We start from the raw sequence: 19,935 nt of genomic DNA, 5'->3' as shown, positions 1-19,935 counted from the left end.
TGCACACACACTCGCGCAGTACGGACACACGTTGGCCGACGCTGACAGCCATTCGACGGCCACACGCACACACAAACCCACACAACCACTTTGAGCTTGAACGTGACTCTAATAATCTGCTGTATGGGTGGTGCATTCTACTGCAGTGAGCAAGTGCTGCCGTGCAAGAGAATGCCGCTACGATTCAATTAATCTGAGAAGTCACTGGTCGGTGCTGGGCTGACAATGATCTCTGACTGGTGATTTTATCCTGCCTTGAGGTGTCCACCATCACCACCATCCTGTGAGATATTCTTAACTTGTCCTCTGTCTGTCTCGAAGTCCTCTATTTGTTACAGGTTGTCAGACATTCTCACAGGACCGTCCCATGTCCGGGAAGACCTTGGAAAGACTGATTTCGTACTTTATTTGATCTGATAATTTATCAAGACGTTGCATTAACTAACGCGTTATGTTCTTAGTTCGTTCTGCACCTTCAGTATGTGTTACAAGCAAATTGAATTTAAAACTTATTTGTCGTTGTAATGGAGACAAAGTCCACAAATTAGGGCTTGTTTTGAGCAACCTTGGTGATAAACACAACTGAACAACCCTAGAAAGAACCCTACCAAAACTTTTTAAACACAGAAGTCACAGCACACTCAAGCACAACACCAGAGGAAACTTTACTTGGCTCCATTCTCCTCTCTCAGAGATGTGTTGATAAAAGCAGGGGAAGATCATTCAATGACAGGCCTGTCTCCCTAGGGGACGCCCGCCTGACTCCAAAGAGGGGAAACACAGCTAGCCCAAGCCTATTTCATTTTAACACAAGGGACGATTGAGAGTGGAGGAGGGAATGAGAGGAGGAAGAGAAGGAGTGAGAGATAATGAGAGAGAGGGAGGAGAGGGAGGGAGGGTCGCAGAATCGATCCACGCCGTAAAGCTGCTGCAGTGGGTTGGAGGTCAGTGGTTTGGTCACACGACTATGGATCTCTGCAGCAGACTCTGCAGGCCATCTCAAAGACAAGCTTAACTCCCCGCAATGCACTCTGATGAAGAAAGGGTCACAGCTCAAAACAAATTTAAAAATGTATACTCACCTTTTTTTATTATTTATTTTGGACTTTCAAAGCCTTGCAGTTCCTTGCTGTACACTATGAAAAATGCCTTCAAATTTTTTCAGTTTTATCTTGAGCACATCAGATTCCAGATTGGCTGTAATTTCACCTTTGGAGATTGTTCAAATTTTTCCAGGTGGAGCCCAGAGCTCAATCAAACAAAAATAAACATTTGAAAGGATTTCAAATATATAATTTTGGCTTGGGCTTAGGTGGCATATTGCACTGGAAGTTTTCATTCTCCTCCTGGTCTCTGTGGAGGCAACTGTTGACACACTGAAGAGATCTAGGGACTCTAGATGGACAGAGAACAAGCCTTAAATGGGGCAGCTCTCGTTTCTTACACCTGGTTGTACTTCTGCTGCAGTTACTGTGTTATTTCCTTCCATAATTCTGCACAAACAGACCAAAACAGACATTCCTGTTTTTGTCACTTTTCTGTTTTCCTCACTTCCTGTCCCTTTCAGCTTCTCCACTCTGTGCTCTTACCATCCTTCAAATGGATCCAAATCTGTCCATTTGGGACTGGAGTCCACAGAGTCACAATGAGCTATATTTGGATGTGCTGTTCTGGGTAGTGTAGTGTGAGCGTGTGTTTGTGTGGGCATGTATGCATGCAGAGAAACTCCCTGTCCATTTCCATGTCAGTCCACGCAACACTAACCCAGTGAAGCCTAACCCAAAGAGCATTGAGCTGTATATGTGTACTGTATTGATTGTCTGAAGGATCGATGCAACACTTCTATCTTTGATTTATATCCCCTGGTCTCCAGGCTCACTGGGTGCTCTTTGATTGAGTTCTTTGGCCACTGGTTATCAAAGTGGGAAGCTGAGAGACAATCGATCACTGTACAGGTAACCTGACCCAGTTTAGGAGATGTATTGTGCCAAGACACCTTTGCTTACAGAACACTCACAGGATGCCACACTCTCTCTCTCTCTCTTTCTCAGACACACAACCACACACTGGCCTAAATCAACAGTCTGCTCTGTTGTATCTGACAACTCAAGCTTCTACTCAGGGGAAACAGTGTAGGGAGAAAGACCAGCCCAGATGGTATTACGCTGTAGCTTCTGAGACGGAGCTGAAAGAAATCAGGATGCTGTTGCACTTTTATCATCAGTTTCTCTCACTTTCCTACGCTCACATTCACTCACACACACACACACACACACACATACATTTTGGCTCTTGTACTTGTGAGGACCCTCAATATATTCCCTGGCCACAAACCCTTCGCTAACCTCCCATTCACACATGTGGCCAGTTCTCTTATGATATACTGTAGCTTTAATGGCCAACCAAGACTTGACTGCGAGGAAACAGATGTCTCAGATTAACGACTTCATTGTGTGCGAGTGTGGTGGCAACAGAGAGATATAAGTGCATAATTGGAGCTGACTACGTAAATTACACGCTCAAACTGATTACGCCTGAGGCTCTACACTCATGAGGGGCAAGACACAGCCTGCTATTTAAAATCTGTATGTGGGAACAAGCCGTTAACCTCACAAATACACATCAAAGCTATTATTGATTAATATTATTGACTGATTTAGTGCAGATTTAAACCTAAATCAAATTTTATTCTGAGATGTAAAGCCAAGTCTTAACTCTCAAACACAATGTTGAAAAAGAAGCTGGCTGACTAAACTGTTCTCACTTTCAAGCAAACAAAGTCAAAATGTTCCTCACGAGGAAGAATAACAGAATGCACGTATACATCAGTTTTCCCTTATGTGTCAGTGTCCGAGTTATTATCTGGACTGTCTCTGTCTGACTGGTTACAGTACAAAGGGAGATGTCTTTTATGTTTGTGTAAAGCTTTGGTTTTGCAAGCAAAGCATGTGTCAACTGGTGACCTTTCCCTCATACATAGTGTAGTTTGCTGCAGTGTGTGGCTTTAATCAGAGGCCCCGGCTTTAGTTGAGACATGCTCAGCTTGTTGGCTGCACATGAGAGGAGAGGAAACACAGTGAGAGGAAAGCAAAAGAGAGAGAGAGAGAGAGAGGAACAGATATAATGAGAGGGATGGCCGGAGCTGGAAAGAAAGAGTTGTGTGCATTTAATTCCAATACATGGATTAGTATATGCCCATTTACTTTCCTAACTCTAATCTCTAAGGGAACGTGGTATAGCGGAAAACTGCAGTCATTACTGACAAGGCCTCATTCTTTGCTTCACAATCTTGTCCTCCAGTGGTAACGCATCTATTATTAATGCAAACATTATCAATAGGACTTCAGGCTTATCTACAGAATGGTCCATGTGTGGTTTTCGATGCGTCAGTTACGACCCGCTCTTTCACTCTTAATCATTCTTCGCCTGAACTTTTCCTTGTACTTAAAGCTGGGGTTGCTGGGACTGGAGAAATGATCCAACCAAAAACAATTCCACCTCCTCCCTTTAGGCCTCCCTCCAAAATACAGGAATGAATGCGCTACCTGTCTCACACCTCCACCTGGGAGATATGTGTGAGTGGCGAGTTTGCCATTTTCCTTTTTATTCAAATAAATACAAAAATAAACAAGTTTGTCAAATACCACAATCATATAAACACGGGCAAAATACCTTCAAGTTCACAGAGGCCAATCCAGCCCAGCAGTTACTGTTCACTGCTGTGGGTTAGTGCTTAGTTTTTGGTTGGAAAGCCAACCCAAAGCTACACTTTCTCTTCCATTTTTACACGTTCATTTTACAAGTTTTTTTCCCTTTTTCCTTTTTCAGAGAATTTGATTGATTGGATTCTGTCAAGATGTTTTCTACAAACATAACAACAAACTTACCAACCCTGGCTTTCAGGAGTCTCACTGATAGCTGCAGATTGTACCTTTGTTTAATAATTTTCCCACATAATTGTTTTATAAGTGACTAATAGCTATTTAATTACCGTTTTGCATTGTACTGCTAACTGTGTCCTTTTTTTCCAGTGACAGTTCATCTGTTTGTTTGATGTGTACACTTTGTCTCTGTGATGGGTGTTTGCCTTGTTCAGGGAGTATTTAGGGAGTTCGGATAACCTTGAATAATCTACTCACCCTTTATGAAACAGACAGCACTGGGTTTTGTGTGTGGCACGGTTGATTTAACATTCATTCCAATGACATAACATTCAGTAGGGGGTTGTAAGACATCTGCAGCGGGTGGTGCAGACAGAAGCGGACACAGAGAGTCAGAGAAAGTGAGAAAGTAAAAGAAGCACCGGATTGCGAGCCAATTTTCAGGTCACTAAACAAGGAGCATCGCAGTTATGCATACGCAAGTGTTTCAAAATAAAACGAGAAGTAGGTTAATGAAATGAAAATGCAAGTTCAGATTGTTGCTTTTCTCTCTTTTTATTTACTTTGTATTTTCTGCTTATTAATGCAGGGGAGGTTGTGTCACCAGACAGTTTTTGTTGGTTTCAATTCTCTGCTGAGTAAGAGGGCAAAAGGTTGTGTCATGTGACAGCTAAGCTAAACTGTCTTGTGTTTTGACTGAATGCCATCTGTCCACATTGCCCTTTTAGAGTATTGACTGGGAATTGCAATGAGTACAGTGCTGCCAGAAAAAGGCAGGCCTCTGCCCAAGCACATATCAAGAGAAAATAGCTGTGGGTAAAATGGACAATCACCTCTGACCAGAGGAACAAAGAGACTGTCTGAGAGTAACCAGGAGAAAGTTAAGAGGGAAAGCAGGAGAAGAACTCTGACAAATGCTACACTATGTGGACAAAAGTATTGGGACACTTGACCATTATATCAAAAGGGACTTAAATGACATTGCACTCTAAATACATAGACGGCTTTGCAGCTGTAACAGCTTCCACTCTTCTGGGAAGGCTTTCCACAAGATTTTGGAGTGTTTCTGTGGGATTTTTTGCCCATTCATGCAGTAGAGCATTTGTGAGGTCAGACACCGATGTTGGACAACTGGCACGCAATCTCTGTCCCAGTTCATCCCAAAGGTGTTGGATGGGGTTGAGGTCAGAACTCTGTGTGGGGCAGTCAGGTTCTTCCACACCAAACTCATCCAACCATGTCTTTATGGAGCTTTGCTTTGTGCACTGGAGCACAGTCATGCTGGAATAGAAAAGGGGTTTCAACAAACTGTTGCCACAAAGTTGGAAGCATAGCATTGTCCAAAATGTATTAGTATGCTGAAGCATTAAAATTTCCCTTCACTGGAAGTAAGGGGCCAAGCCCAACAGCCCCATACCATTTCTGAATTCAATATGTGTCAATGAGGTGTGTCCCAATACATTTGCCTATCTAGTGTATGTCCTTTTAATGAAAATATATTCACAGCACTCTATCTGCAAGGTCAGTGTTGTACTATCAGGCTTTTTGATAATAATTGACATAACATAATGAGCTTTGGCTCTCAATGCAGAAAACTGTGAGTGTCAAAAAAAACAAAAAACAACAACAACAACAACCCAGTCATAGTCAAATCTCAGCTTTTCCAAGCTTTATTGTTTGCCTTGGCATTTCACATCAGGTGCCAAAGGACACACAAGGCCGTTAAGTCCTATTGATTGAACCAGGGTCAAGTTCCCTCATTGTAAGTTTGCACATGAGCACTTGGGGCTGCAATGACAATCAGTTTATACAAAATGACAATAGAACATTAATGAGAGAGGATAGGATAGGAGAAGAGAGGAGAGATAAGGTCGGAGGAGCATGACAGAGAGAGGAAGAAAAAGGCAAGAAAAACATCTTTTGTTTTTTCTTATTTGCTTCTTGTAACTGCTATTATGTTGGCAGCTGTTGTGTTATGGTTATTGTTGTGCTTTCAGTAGACGAGTGAGAGATATGGTTTCCAAAGCCTCTCTAGGCTGACGACTGAGGCAAGTGATAAGAGCAAAGAGCCGTAATTTCACATTTAACAGAAATTATCATTCGTGGAACAGCTCATATTTGCAGACAGAGTGCAGAGGGGAAGTCTCTAAACCAGATAGAACTCTCAATAGACTGTTGTTTTTAATGTGGGACGGAAGCTATTAGGGGAGTTTGGCGTCTGATAGCTGTTTTTCCACCTGCCTCTCCTCCTTCATGAGGAAATGGTTTCCAAGACTGACACTCATCTGATTTGAGTCACATTGTTTGTCACGGGCATCAAGTGATAGGAATAAGAATCCATATAAAAAGCCATTAGTTTTCTATTACTGCCAAGCTGGATGGACAGGCACTCAGCGCTCCGCCGAATCACTGTGTTTAAAGTGTCAGGTTGGTTGAAAGAAGTCTACCTCAGTGGGGGCTCCTCTGCCACTTCCCTGGGGGCTGAGTGGCTGAAATGACCATAAAACTCTGTTGAGCTAGACAGCCTGTAATTTCAGCAGCGAGTGGCGCTTTGCCGAGGTATAATGGCAAGCCCGTGGAAGCCATGAAATTTGCTGCATCCCGGTGTTGGAACACCATTGTCTGAACACTCAGGACACCTCTCTAAACTTTAAATTACTGTTTTTAAACCATCATTGTCTGAAAGAGTTCTGCATCTAAAAAGAAACACAGTGCTTGTTGAGTTTCTCTTTGCCATGGGTCTTTGCCATTCCCACAGAAACCTGAAGTTCTCCTTCTTTACAAGCACAAAAGTCCTTTTCCCATGAGAAACAGAAAAATGGAAAATGTGGCTCTAAAGGTTTTTGTGTATAGCTGCTATCTGGTTGTTCACTCTCCCCTCTCTCTGTTCTATCTGTTTTAATCATCTGTGGCTTGTTTGTGGGTACAAGTGCCTTCTTTCACTCAAAACAAGAATGGATGAGAGAGGACTTTGAGTGAGGACAGCAGGTGTGGAGAGGGATAGTTTTGTATGTGCCTGTTCTTTTCTTGCGTGAATTAACATCATGAACTGTGCATCGCAATTTGAGTGCGCGCGTGCGTGTTTGCATATGTGTGCATCCGCGTCAGCCGTTGCAGCCGTGCTTGAGCAGCCTTACGTTTTCTGAAGCGTGGCTTTAGATGTGATGTTAGGAGCATGTCACATCGAGAGGCTCTCCGGGTGATTTGATAGGAGGGCGGATGGAGATGGAGTTGGAGTAATGAAGTGAGTCTGAGTGGGGTTTGCGGCTGGAGGCCCAAACCCATCACACCACACTGGATGCATCTGTGTTGTGGTGAAAGGCACAGAGGGAGAGAGGGAGAGAGAGACAGAAAGACAGGGAGACAGATAGATTGTAACCTCATCACCCCACATGCCCCTTCAGCCACCCCTACCGTCCTCATTTGCCGATTTGAGATGCGGCATAACAGTAAGCACATTTGTCTTTAACTCATTGCAACAACAGACGGATTCTCTCTCTGATAAACTATATTATCGTGGTATGTGCCCTCCTCTCAGTTTGCTGAATGACAATGTCCCTCCTGCCGAAAGCAATAGATTCAGTGTGTGCAGATAAACAAGCAGGTGGAGAGGCTCAGTATCATTACAATTCATCCCATGTAATCCAATTACTTTGGAACCTTATGAAAAAAGTACAAAATGATGAATAAGTGATCAAGTAGCACCCACTGTAGAACGTATAAGTGATACCGTGGCAATGCATATTTAAAGACAAGTATGTAAATGTCTGTGACATTAACATTCAACCTGTTTAGGCTACTGTGGAGTGTGCACCATCAGCACTTTGTCGTTGTTGTTGTTGTTGTTGTTTTATATATGAATCTCTTGCATGAATTTGTTTCTCACTAACTAGAGTGTAATTCAATGACTAGATAAATAGGCAATAGCTTGGGATCAATCCTTTACAGTTTCACTTATCAGCAATATGTGAGTGTGAAAATGCACAGAAATGCTCAATTCACATATTTGGTTGAATGTTGTTCTTTTTCGGTGGGAATTTATGTATTTAAAGGTGCTATATCTGTTGCTTTTTCTATGAGATTTTAATTATCAAATCCATGTTGTGACATCGGGATAATTACTAAGCAGGTGAAGCCTTCACACATTTTCCTTTAGCAAATTGCATTTTTTTGGGAAGTCTGCAACACCAGCATCTGAGCTACATGTCATACAGATGTCAATCTTTTCATAACCTTCTGCGGAAAAGTTACAAAGGGCATTCCCCCAAAATGTCGAAAAACTCCTTTAATTGAGAGACACAAGCACTACCAGCACCACTGGCTTAAAATCAAGGCTGGCACTCTGGCTGGTATCTGGTAGCGCTTCATTTCTTTATGGTAATTAAATTGTGTCACAATTAATGTGACAATGATGTATTGCTAAAACTCGCCCCCACGGTACCCTTTCAAATACACTGCAACAAATGACTATTTAACAGGCTGAGAAAGGGAGAGAAAGCTGTCAGAGCATGAATGAGTCAAATCAACTGTTATCAGGTACTGAGTTGCCCAAAAAATTGTAACCAACAGCCAGAAAACGCATTCGAACAAATGCCCCGACTAAACCTGTTTCTGTGCCTCTGTGTGTGTGTGTGTGTGTGTTTGTGTGTTTGCTGGTTTCTGTTCACTAAGGACAAGACAGCCTGAGGTGTGTGACAGTACCTTTGAACTTAAGGCTGCTAAAAGTGGTCAGATTAGGTCAGAGTGAATGAGTCATGGCAGAAATAGAGAGAGACAGAAATGAAGAGAAAGACAGAGAGAAAGAGGGAAATGTGCAGTGGATTGTGATTCACTTAGTGGGCAGCTGTGATGTGAACAGTACAGACAGAGCAACTTTGCACACGCTACTCCCAATAAACCTACTTAAGTGGATTAGCAATGCCACCCTGGGGGCCTCCACTGACTTAAAGCTCTTATCACAAACACACACCGAAACAAAACGTACTATTTTTATCAGTTCCTCTGTTTTGTGGGGAAAGTGAGTTTGGGATACAGTCAAGATGTCCAGGATAAGCATGGAAGTAACAGCCAGAAGAGGATATCTTTCCCATCCATGCACAAATGCACCGCCACTTGATTTATGTTTCATGCTGTGAAGAGAGCGAATAGCTTGTTGGCTTTGAGGTGTGAGTGAGACCTGGTTGCTATTAAGGACACCTGTTAGTGGCCCTGAAACAGATGTTGCGTATCCTTTCCCAGTTTGATGTTGGTCACAACTGGCAGCTGCTGCAGAGTAAGAACGATGCCAAAAAATAGGCCATGTGCTTTGAATTTATGTATGTGTATGTATTTGTCACAGCCTAATGACTGAGCTCGTGCATCTCTCTCTGTGTCTGTGCTGTGCTTCACGTCTGTTCTGCAGGTCCAGGCTGGCCGATTACATGGCGAACTGCAAGGTGACTCCACACACAGTGAGCACCTGCCCCAACCAGGACAATCACCAAGCCTGCTTGGCCTCTTACGCAAGGCTCATCGGTCAGTACAGCCAGGGCTGTGGGTGACACTGTGATTAAGAGTGAGAGTGTGTGTGTCAGGGTGGGATGTGTGAAATGGTGGAAGACATACAGAAATGCACAATTACCTCCTAATGTCATGATGTTTTTCTCTAATTTATACTTGCCGCGATAAATTGTGATGGTTATAGACAGGGTGACAGCAGACTACCTTCGCTTTTATCATGAGGAGCAGGCAGAGGAGTGAGACTCTCATTTTGTTCCCTCCTCGCCTGATATCTCCCCCCAGCACACTGGACATCCATTCACTACTGGAAGTAATTAGGGAATAGAGGCACAGAGAGAGCTTTTACTTAATTAAAACTCTTGATGACCATCTGTTTGCTCATATGGAATGTTGCTCAAACAATGTGAACGGACTAGTACGCACACATTTTTCAATTCCAGTCAATGTTTGATAACAGCACCTTGGTGGTGTTGCAGCGGCATCACAGAGCTCCCAAAGAGCTGCAAAAGCAAATTTACATGAAATAACTTTTTTTAAATCCTGTATAGTGGTTGCTGAAGTGTCCATATTTCAGTATCGGTCACAGCTACCCCACCATGTGTCATAAATCATGTAGTATGAAGTGATAATATGCCATGGTGCTCCCTGGATTTCACTGGAAAAATGCTACGCAAAGTGCATCTAACACCCCTGACTCCAGCTGAAAGCACCGGCACAGAGAGACATTTGAAAAGTGAAATGTTTTGGTACAGCAGGGCTAGATTCAAACAGCACACACACACACAGAGACACACACTTCCTAAAGCACCTACTTTGCAAAAATATTCATAACATAATGGCCTCTTTACATCTAAAATAAAGCATTACAGAATACTTCACCTTCCTATAAACTCAAACACTGCAAACCAATCCCTATGACTAACATCTTGTTGTTCATTTTATATACTATTTGCAATAAATGTAGTCCATTATTGTCCATTAGTGACCTGTAACTGTTTGTCCTAATGTGTGTATGTGCATATGTGTGTGTGTGTGTGCATCTGTGTTTGTGTGCGGTGGTGGCCTCACAGGGACAGACATGACTCCCAACTATGTCGACAGCAGCTTCTCCAACTGGACCATCTCCCCGTGGTGCACCTGTAAGGGCAGTGGAAACCAAGAAGAGGACTGTACGAGATTCCTGCGGCACTTCACCGATAACACATGTCTAAGTGAGCCATCCTGTCACACTGATTCTCTGCATGCATCTGAAATGTGTTTTGTAACTGATAGAAATCCAGCAGTCATGTAATATTGATAAGAGAATGAGCGAGTGATGCGGTAGTTACTCTTGCTGCCATGTAAGAGTAGAGTGAGACATGAACTTTGATGTAATGCAGCTTTAATGGTTTCATATCAGATTGTATTTTTCAGTGTGGCAGAGCTCTCCAGTGAGATGAGTGTGGATGTGATGCTGCTGAGGAGTGGATGGTGGTGGAGGGACAGAATATAAAAATAGTGACAGATGGAGCTAGAGACTCTCCATCCAGATATTAAAAGAAATTTTTAATACCTGGATAATAATTTAAAGTGTCATTATTTTGGTAGGACAAAAGGCGAAATAAAGCTAGAAGGATCAAGTGAAAATATTTATAGATGGATGGATGGCTGGATGGATGGATGGAGTTCTCGTAAAGAACATTTGCCACGTAGTTTGATGCAATTTATCCATGGACACTCCCTTACCCAGTGATTAAGCTGGAATTAAATGTTCTTAGTTTCTCAGAAACTCGTCTTTTCTCATCATCTCTCATGCCTCCTATGGGCAAGATCTGCCCAGGCTTTAATACAAAAGAAACCATTTGCATGTAATTTTCACATTCAATCTCAGAGAGTAAGAGGGCTTATCCCTTACGGGAGAAAAATGTCATGAAAAGGAACGACTCTAGCCCAAATGAAATAATGGCAGGAGCTAAAATACATATCATCTGTACATCTAATGCATAACACACAGGCAGGGTTCAGCAAGACTGAGTGGTTACTTCAAACATCCTTATGCTCTTTTTTTTCATTCAAAAGTAAAATACAGCGAGCTGCTTTCTTGCGAGCAGTGTCATCAGTGCTACATGACACCACTGCCTTAAACATGTTCCATTGTGTGGATAATGCTTTCAGACCATTTCAATAGATTGCTGGGGTACCGTTTTAGCTGAGTGTGCAGGATGAGGGATGAGGCTGGGAGCTGAGGAGGCGTCTTGAAAAATAACACAAAATGCAGCATCTCCTCTCTGCAGTCAAGGGAAACAGGCGATAAACTTCGACACACCAGAGAGGAAAATACGCACCCCATACAGTGCTATACGTATATACAGATTAGCTTTCAGCTCCCCGTGACCTGACAGTCTAACCCCTATCTTTCCACTTTCACTCTTTCTGCAGAGTAAATCGTTCTGTTTTTTGTTTGTTTTTTTTTAACATTGACTGACAAACCAAAACACATGGCGACTGAAAACCGTCTGTTAGACAGATAATTTATTATCCACTCACTCCTTACAAGATCAAGTGAAGGAACAGATGAGAGTAGTTTCAGTGTTTATTCAAATATGTATGGAAACCAATTAAAACACTCCAGCTGAAAGGATATTATAATTATAAACCAAACACAGCCTGAACCCTGATTCCCCTCCTCTCTGTCTGTGTTCCTCTTGTTCCCTCCTCCTCTTACTGTATCTGTCCCTGCAGGTAGGGCAATACATGTTGTGCCCAGGGGTTAAAGGAAAACTTATCCAGAGTCATTAAAGGAATGGGATTGCTAGTGGCAATTAGCTTAATCACTCAGTGCAACATTTGTGTGCAGTAAAACATCCTGTGTGGAGGCCCTCTGGCCAAATAGTTTGATTTACGATTATGTTCCTACATCTCACAGCAGCTACAGCTAGCTAGAGCCGATCCTGACAAACAGATGTGCAACATCACATGTCTCAGCAGTACTTCACCAGCTCTTCACTAGCTCACATTAAAGTTGTTAGGCTTCACTGGTGAGCTCCTCCCTCTCCCTGTGCTTTTATTTCCCTGCAGCAGCACAATTCACAGAAGGAGAAACATGAAGACCGCTTTTGTGTGTGTAAAGTTACCTTTGTGTGTATTTTGCTGTACAGTACGTATACGTGTATGTGTGTGTGTGTGTGTGTGTGTGTGTGTGTGTGTGTGTGTGCGTGCGCAACACTACGTAGGTGGACAGCAGATATAACAGACTATGGCGCCGTGCATCGGGAGCACTAAGGACCGTGTGTGCATCCGTCCGATTACCAATGTGTGTTCCACCACTATCCTGTTTGTCCTTTTCGTGGCGGTGGGGAAATGCTGTTTCTCCTTTGTTTGGGAATGTTTTGAATTTGATCAGTCACATAAATCTATTCAAAGTCATCTCTGCATGCTGACCTTATAATGGAGATGGTTGCCAAGCAATTACATGCCTTGCCTTCTCTCTGGCTGAACAAAGAGAAACAAGCCTCGTGTTTTAAACGGATGAGCAGCGAAAAGGTACTCAGCCCCTTTTTTTACCATATCTAGCTGAAAAGCTGACTGAACAGGGATTTATCACATTTTTGCAGAGGCTCACACATGCACTTATACACGAAATTACACAAATGTATACAGTACATCGGCAGGCAGATACACAAGCACTCATGCATTTAGAGGCTGCTGTCCTCTGCTTGAGCTGATTGATTTGCGACTGAAAGATTCCATTTCTCGGTGTTCAACTGCTGGCAAACAAGCTGGGGTTCATAATCGCAAGTGCCACTCTTTGGTCAACTCATTTCAATTAGAGGACAGCTGTAGCAACATAAGATGGCTTTTGTATTGAGCTGAGGACATGAACTAAAGTCTGTATTTGATAAATGTGTCGATTGTCTCTCATGGGATTCCTTATAGAAGGATAATTACTGTCAAAATTGATAGTATAAGCATGTTAGGCATAAGACAGAGATTAAAATATTAAATACAGGGCAAAATTTGTATTTTGTAAGACAGTAAAATCCTCCCTAGCGACAGATTTTATGAACCAACCTCCGATTGCTGTTTTTGATTAGTTTGGCATACAACTCTCAAGCTTACTGATGAAGCAAAAAAAAGAAAAAAGAAAAAAAGAAAAAGGCTGTCTCCCGCACTCTTTTTACTTGATTATTCCCCAGTCCCACTCCACCCTCCCTCATTCCCTTGGTTGCCAAAGATTGGGCAAGGGACCAAGAAGTTGACTTAGAGCTGTCTGCCTGCTAGCTGCTCCTTGCTGCAAATGGCATTCAAAAACAAATGACTTTATATCTCTGTCCCTGCAGGGAATGCCATTCAGGCCTTTGGTTATGGCATAGACAACATGCAGAACAAAAATGCGTCCGTCCCAGCCCCCTCCGCAACGACGAAGACGGGGTCGGATTGGTCGGCAGGCACCTTAGAACCTCCTTTTGTCACCATCCCAAAGGTAAAAGGTTTGCATTGATTGTTTCATTGCTTGCTTACAAATGTCACATTTATATGTAAAGTGTAATGTAGGGTCGTTGTCTGTTCGTCAGGCAGCTTTTTGAATCAAGGGTATTAATCCTGGATTCTATCATATCACATATGGGTCCCCCCTCTGTGTGAGATTTGCTGCGGCACAAATACAGCCATGCATAAATTAATCCATACATTTTAAATAGTTTCAAGCAACTTCTCTGCATAAATTTGTCAAAACGGACCTATTACAAGAAGAACTACAAAAACACTCCTCCACTCTGCTTCAGTGAAAGGAGGATATCGCACAGAGGCAAAATCTCGAAGCTCAACACGCTGCACCATTCACATTCACATCACATTCAATCTCTATGCTTGTTAAAGCAATTGGCACATCAGAACAGACGCTTTAAGATAAGACAGTTTATGCTACACCCAAGATGATGACATTTGGTTGAAATATTATATTCCTCTCTCACACAATGAAATAGTGAAAGAAATGGGAGGTGGGGGTTTTAATCTGGATTAGAGGTTCTGAAATACTGGCCCAGGGCCTGTTCTCTGCTGAATGCCGTCTACTCTGAAGACTGCAGTCAACTCAGCTATAACTGAGTTCACCCTCTGGAGCACAAAAACATCACTCTTTGCTGTTCTGCAGGAATGCATGTGTGTTTGTCTTTTGATAGAACTGTACTTCATTTTCACTTCAAATAAAATATGAAAATGACAGAACCATTTTGTCCACCAAAGACTCCCTCCGTCTTCCTGTCTCTCTTGAACAGAACTAAAATATATCATCTGCACTTTGGCCCCAAATTCTTTCTCTTCTTTTCTTTAATCTAGCTGTGGATTTTGATAAATTTTTACAATGAAATATTGTTCTTTTTCACAGATGTATTTTAGATGTCCCACGCACCCTTCTGGTGTAAGACTAATGATGTTTTTCACCTTTGCAGGAGACCTAGTTACCAAGCTTGTCAGTATTAGACACAGTAATGCAAAACTGCACTTTGTAAAACCTTCTGCTGCTGCTGCTGTTGATGTTATTGTTTGTGTCATTTTTCTACGACTATTACAGATGTACACCAAGCAGTGTGCAGTGTTTATGAATGCAAATTTGCGTGCTGAATGAATGACTCCCATTAAGACGTCTATTTTGGGTAATTCCAGGGGCTTTAACAGCCATTAAAATGGTCACACTGCGCCCGAGTCATGCAGCATTGTCCTTTACGCAGAAATCCCCATTGTTGGGAAGACACCACATTAAAACCTTAAAAATGTTGTGAAGGGGAGAATTAATGAACGAACACCACCGATAACAATAACAGTGTATAATGTTTGGGAAAGGTGGGTGAGAGAGGGAGAGAAGGAGAGGATGGGGGGAGGGGGGTAAGAATGTAGTGGAACTGCTCTCTCCAAAGGTTGTGAGTGTCAGTATTGATGCACCACTCGGTGCCTGTCTCACTGCAGCGTGGTGTTTAATTTATTGTAAAAATGGTAATTAGGAAACAATAAGACGTGTGATTACTCAAGCAGGAAGTTTATAATTAGAGAGGGAGCTGGTAGGGACATTTTGGGCGGCCCCGTGTTCTCAGACGACTATGCCTGGCAATTAAAACTTGTCAAACTTCCCTGGCAGATAAATTGGGGGAGTGTTGTTATGGTATGAGTCCTCTTGGCAGAAGACTGACTGTCCAAGTCTGTAAATCTTATGGCAGCCAGCGCAGGTCCTACAGTACCATGCACACATGTGAGCAAATACTCTGGGTGACAGAATACATTAGGTTTGTGATGGATGGATGGATGCGTGGATGGATGACAAACAGCCATGACACCAAAGGATAGCCTATATGAAGCACAGCTGGAGAAGAATGAGTAGGCCATAGGAGAATATGCAGTCCATGACTAAGCCTGTTAATGTCAGTCATACTGCTCTCTTAAAGAGCATTTTCAGCTAATTTAGATGCATAATTATTCAAAATGTCACTGCCAGTGGTTGTGGGCTTTATCCCATGCTCACTCAGTAAACATGTGGGCTGAAGCTTAGTCCTTTGAGCCTTGTAAGTCAGTGGGGTAGCCATCATAATGTCCCGCATTGTTTACATGGAGAAAAAAAAAACAATCATTCTTCCCATATATTAAGATGGTTCTATAGAGTCTGATGAAGGAAATTGTGTATCTTTATTCTCAGGGCTGGTGTGGGTCTCACAGATAAGATGGATTTTGTGTGTCCTGTAAATGTAATCCTGACCTGAATTGTAATGTCCTCACTTAACACATTCTTGAACAAGAACTTGTTTAACTGTTTTTGTTACATTTTGAGTTTCCTGTTTGTTGTCAGTAAAATCAGCTTCCGTATGTGAGGACAACCTCACAGTCTCCTAATCATTGGGAAGCTGTTGTCTTTATTCCCATGTAACACTGTCGTGTGTTGATTTTCAGCTCAGTTGATTGAAATTGATTGTGGACAGAACCTTCGCAACTCAGGGCTGCCCGATAAATAACTTGGGAGATGCGGCTCCGTTTCACTGTAAATTTGACCATGTGCTGCTTGATAGTGAAATTGCTGGCTGTGTAAATGTGTATTAACCTGTTCAGTGACAAGTGGAATGCATCCTTATCAACTGTTTAAAAAATAAATGCTTGTAAAGGTCTTCCATCCTCTGTGTCTCTTTGTGCATGTGCTAAAGCGTGTGTAAATGAGTGTGCGTTTTGAAAACTGTCTGTATTTCCTCCCAGTGAATGCATTTGTTTGTGCTGTTCGTCGTGTGTTTATGTGTGTGTGTACCTTCTCACAAGCCTGAGTATATGTGTGGATATTGGCTGCAGCTAGAGATCTGGACTCATGTCAACAGGCTGCTGCCACACATCACTGCCCTTGCTAATTAATTGGCTGGTCACGGATGTGTTTGGTGCATTGTCAAGCTACCCATAGCTTTTTTCCCTCCTTTTTTTGGCAAATGTCATTTAACCATTTCTTTATAGAGCATGGAGTGTGCACAAGCCCAGGTGCTGTGATAACTGCAGCTATTTTGGATTCCTCTTCTTTCTCTCCCTCACTCTCTCTTTCTCTTTTCCTTTTACAGGAGAAAAATGTGCCTGTCCTGTGAATATAACTCAACACTGTTTCCTCTCTCATTTAGTTTCTCATTTATATGTTGCCTTGTTCTGTTGGAAGATGAGGTGCTGGTAGATAATATCTGAGGAGATGTTTTTTTCTGTGTACAGGGAAATGGACCAAAGTGCAATCTCTGCAAAGGTTACACTGGTGAAGGCGAGTTAAGGGGATGGTGGTGGTTGAGGAGGAGGAGGAGGAGGAGGAGAAGAAAATGTTTCATGTTCCTTATGATGTGTCTCTGTATTGCTGTGCTGGACTGAAAATGGTGCCTCCGCAAATTGAGCAAGACTGCTTTAACTTGGAGGCAAATGGTTATGCTTTGTGTTACAAGAATTGCAGAAAATTGAAAAAATATTCAAAATGCTTACAATTTTATGGAAAAGCATGTAATAAGGCCATTGCAGTGTGGATACAACAGTGGAACTCTGGAGGCCATAGAGTTTAATATCTGGACTGATGTGTTCCCATTGCTCTCTGTAATAACGTGGGTAAACTGCATGACTTTCTCACATTTCGCCATTTTTTGTTCCTTGCGTGTAAGAATAGAAATTGTAGTGCTCTGATTGTGCAAAGTCAAACTGCATACGAGGGGTCTTGCCAGTGTTTTGTTCAGCTTACTGTAATTTATGCGTTATGAAATATTGAAAGAAATCCACAGCTGCTGCTGGCTTCTGTAGTGTGTATTTGGCTGGTGTATTATGTTTTCCTTGTAAATAAAGTTGGTAATGATAGCTTTAAAAACTGTTTAGAGACTTGCTGGCACAACCTAAAAGAGTTAAAAAAAAAAAAAAAACAGGAGAAAAAGTCCTCACAAGAAGCCTTTCCTTTGTTGCCAACTTGTTTAAGAAGCAGAGAGCATACTAAGCAGCGGGGAATTGAAATATACTTCACATATCAAAACATTTGGTGGATCAAACACTTAATGTCAGCGCCAAAGTGGTTCTGCCACGGATACATGTCATCTCTCACTCTCACTCTGACTTTCTGACTCCTGTTTTCTCTTCCTCTCAGCTCTGACCCTGCCCTTCCTCACCTTCCTTTCCCTCATCAAATACCGGAACAAGAAAGCAGCACGAGTTACTGAGTCATGTCTAACCTTTACACGTCTCTCTCCCTCTGTGTGCCCAGTATCCTGAACCAAGAGACGGCGGCCGGGGCAAAGCCCAGGATCTGCCAGAGGATCACTCCGCTTGTCTGCGTGCCAGTGTCTGGGCTCTGGTTCTTGGCCTGGCTTTGGCTCTGGTCCTGGCCCAGCATGCCTTATAGAAGCGCCAGGAGGAGAAAAAAGAGGTCATCCACCCACAAGCTGATCCCAAAAGCAGAAGGTGTTATTTATGAGACTGATATTAAGAAGGCTGAATCTCTGGGCAGTTGATCTCCAGGCATAAATGGCATTTGTGAAGGAAGGAAAAAAAAAAAAAAACAAAGCGAAGAAAGAGGCTGAAAATATTGAAATTTTACAATTGTGAATTGTGTTGTTCATTTGATGTATTGTTAGGGCGGACCACAACTGTGATGAAGCACATGGCTTTAAAAGGGACCCTTGACAGGAGAGGACATTGAAGGCTGTTCTCTGGGAACGACACTCCCTCTGACTGTGACACAAAAAACCTGGAGGACAGAAGCTGATCCTGTCAAAGACTTGCACATTTCTCACAGGGAGAACGGGAATGAGCAACTTAATTAAAAAAAAAAGAAAAAAGAAAAAAGACAGGATTGGCACTAAAGAAATTGTTGCGGAGAGAAAAGGAGTGAGTAAGAGGTAAATGGGGCAGTATGAGAGAAGAGAGAGAGAGAGAAAGAGACATATTTCTGCTGTCAGTCACACTTTTTTGTCTTGAATTGGTTCTCGACTTAATCTTCTCTTGGATGAACAGACCACAAATTTAGGGGCGGGGACGGGGGATGATTACATTCTGTCTCTTTCAACACAAGTGTAAACTCTAAACTGTAAAGCCTACTCAGTGTTCTAAGTGTTGGTATAGTATCCGTGACCATAATCAATCTACCGTACAGCTCTTTCATTTGGTGCTACCGTATACTTTTTCAGCAGGTGGCAAAAATAACTAAAGACAGCAACGTTACCAGTTAACGATTCTTTGGTCTTTTGAGATGTTGTTGTTGATGACTGTGGGTGTACGCCGTATGTCCACCTGCACATGTGTATATTTCTGTCTCATGTATATAAACAACAATTTCCTTTCATTCTGCAGAATGATATCTTCAGTATCTTGAATGGACTTTACTGTATGCTAAGACGGCTCTGTATTGCTCCAAATGGAAGGCCTTCATTATCTGCGTTTATATTTGTCTATAAAGGTTTGATCACAAAGAATGTATACAGGGATGAGATTAAACGAGCTCAAACTGCTTGGAAAGCCATAACCTGTGTGTGAGTATCATACTGTGTTTACTGAGTGTGTGTGGACAGTTATTGCAGCGTGTGTGTGTGTGTGTGTGTATCTGTGTTTACATGAAGGAGAAAAGTAGCTTATAAAGAGCAGTTCAAATTGCCAGTGTGGGAGTTCATTCTGCCCCCTCAGAGAGCAGAGGTTATGATGCATAGTGTAATTAACTGCAGGGGGTTTTTTTGTTTTGTTTTCTTGTTTTGTTTTTTTTTTTTTAGAGTAAGGACAGAGTTTGTAATTTCTCTTTTCATAAAATATTTTGACGGTGCCATATTCCGTCAAAAATTCTTTCACAGATGTACAGTACGTATATAAGATATCGTTAAAGTTGTCACTTTAAAAGTCCATAACACAACTCTGTCCAAAAGTAACAGAATCTGCCTACCAGCACATCCAAAGCTGCCTATCAGGCCGTGTTGCTTGTTTATGCCAAAACTGAATAGCAAAAATGAAACATTGTGAATATCTGATCTTCATATTGAGCAGATAGATATGAGATTTAAACTGGTGTAAATCTTCAATCTAAATCCTGGAAAGAAAGCAGCAGTTTTATTCA

The 19,935-nt window shown here is 42.2% G+C and overlaps 1 protein-coding gene across 2 annotated transcripts in view; it reads left to right on the top strand.

The window, feature by feature from the left end:
- LOC124058152 (GDNF family receptor alpha-2-like) overlaps nucleotides 1-19,356 on the top strand; it is a 47,380-nt gene extending 28,024 nt beyond the window's left edge. Inside the window, exons 5-9 of one of the 2 annotated variants that reach the window (XR_006843218.1) lie at nucleotides 9,283-9,395; nucleotides 10,451-10,591; nucleotides 13,700-13,842; nucleotides 18,100-18,296; nucleotides 18,470-19,356. Coding sequence is in view for 1 of the 2 variants with exons in the window: in XM_046387099.1 (XP_046243055.1) it covers nucleotides 9,283-9,395; nucleotides 10,451-10,591; nucleotides 13,700-13,842; nucleotides 18,100-18,237 (535 nt within the window). In the remaining variant the exon portion in view is untranslated. Of the gene's footprint in view, nucleotides 1-9,282; nucleotides 9,396-10,450; nucleotides 10,592-13,699; nucleotides 13,843-18,099 lie in introns of both variants that reach the window. The other variant, XM_046387099.1, reaches the window with a different exon arrangement.
- Nucleotides 19,357-19,935: the final 579 nt, after the last annotated feature.

Source organism: Scatophagus argus, chromosome 4, assembly GCF_020382885.2.
Source record: "Scatophagus argus isolate fScaArg1 chromosome 4, fScaArg1.pri, whole genome shotgun sequence".
Taxonomy (NCBI): Eukaryota; Metazoa; Chordata; class Actinopteri; family Scatophagidae; genus Scatophagus; species Scatophagus argus.
This window is presented reverse-complemented; position numbering and strand designations above follow the sequence as displayed.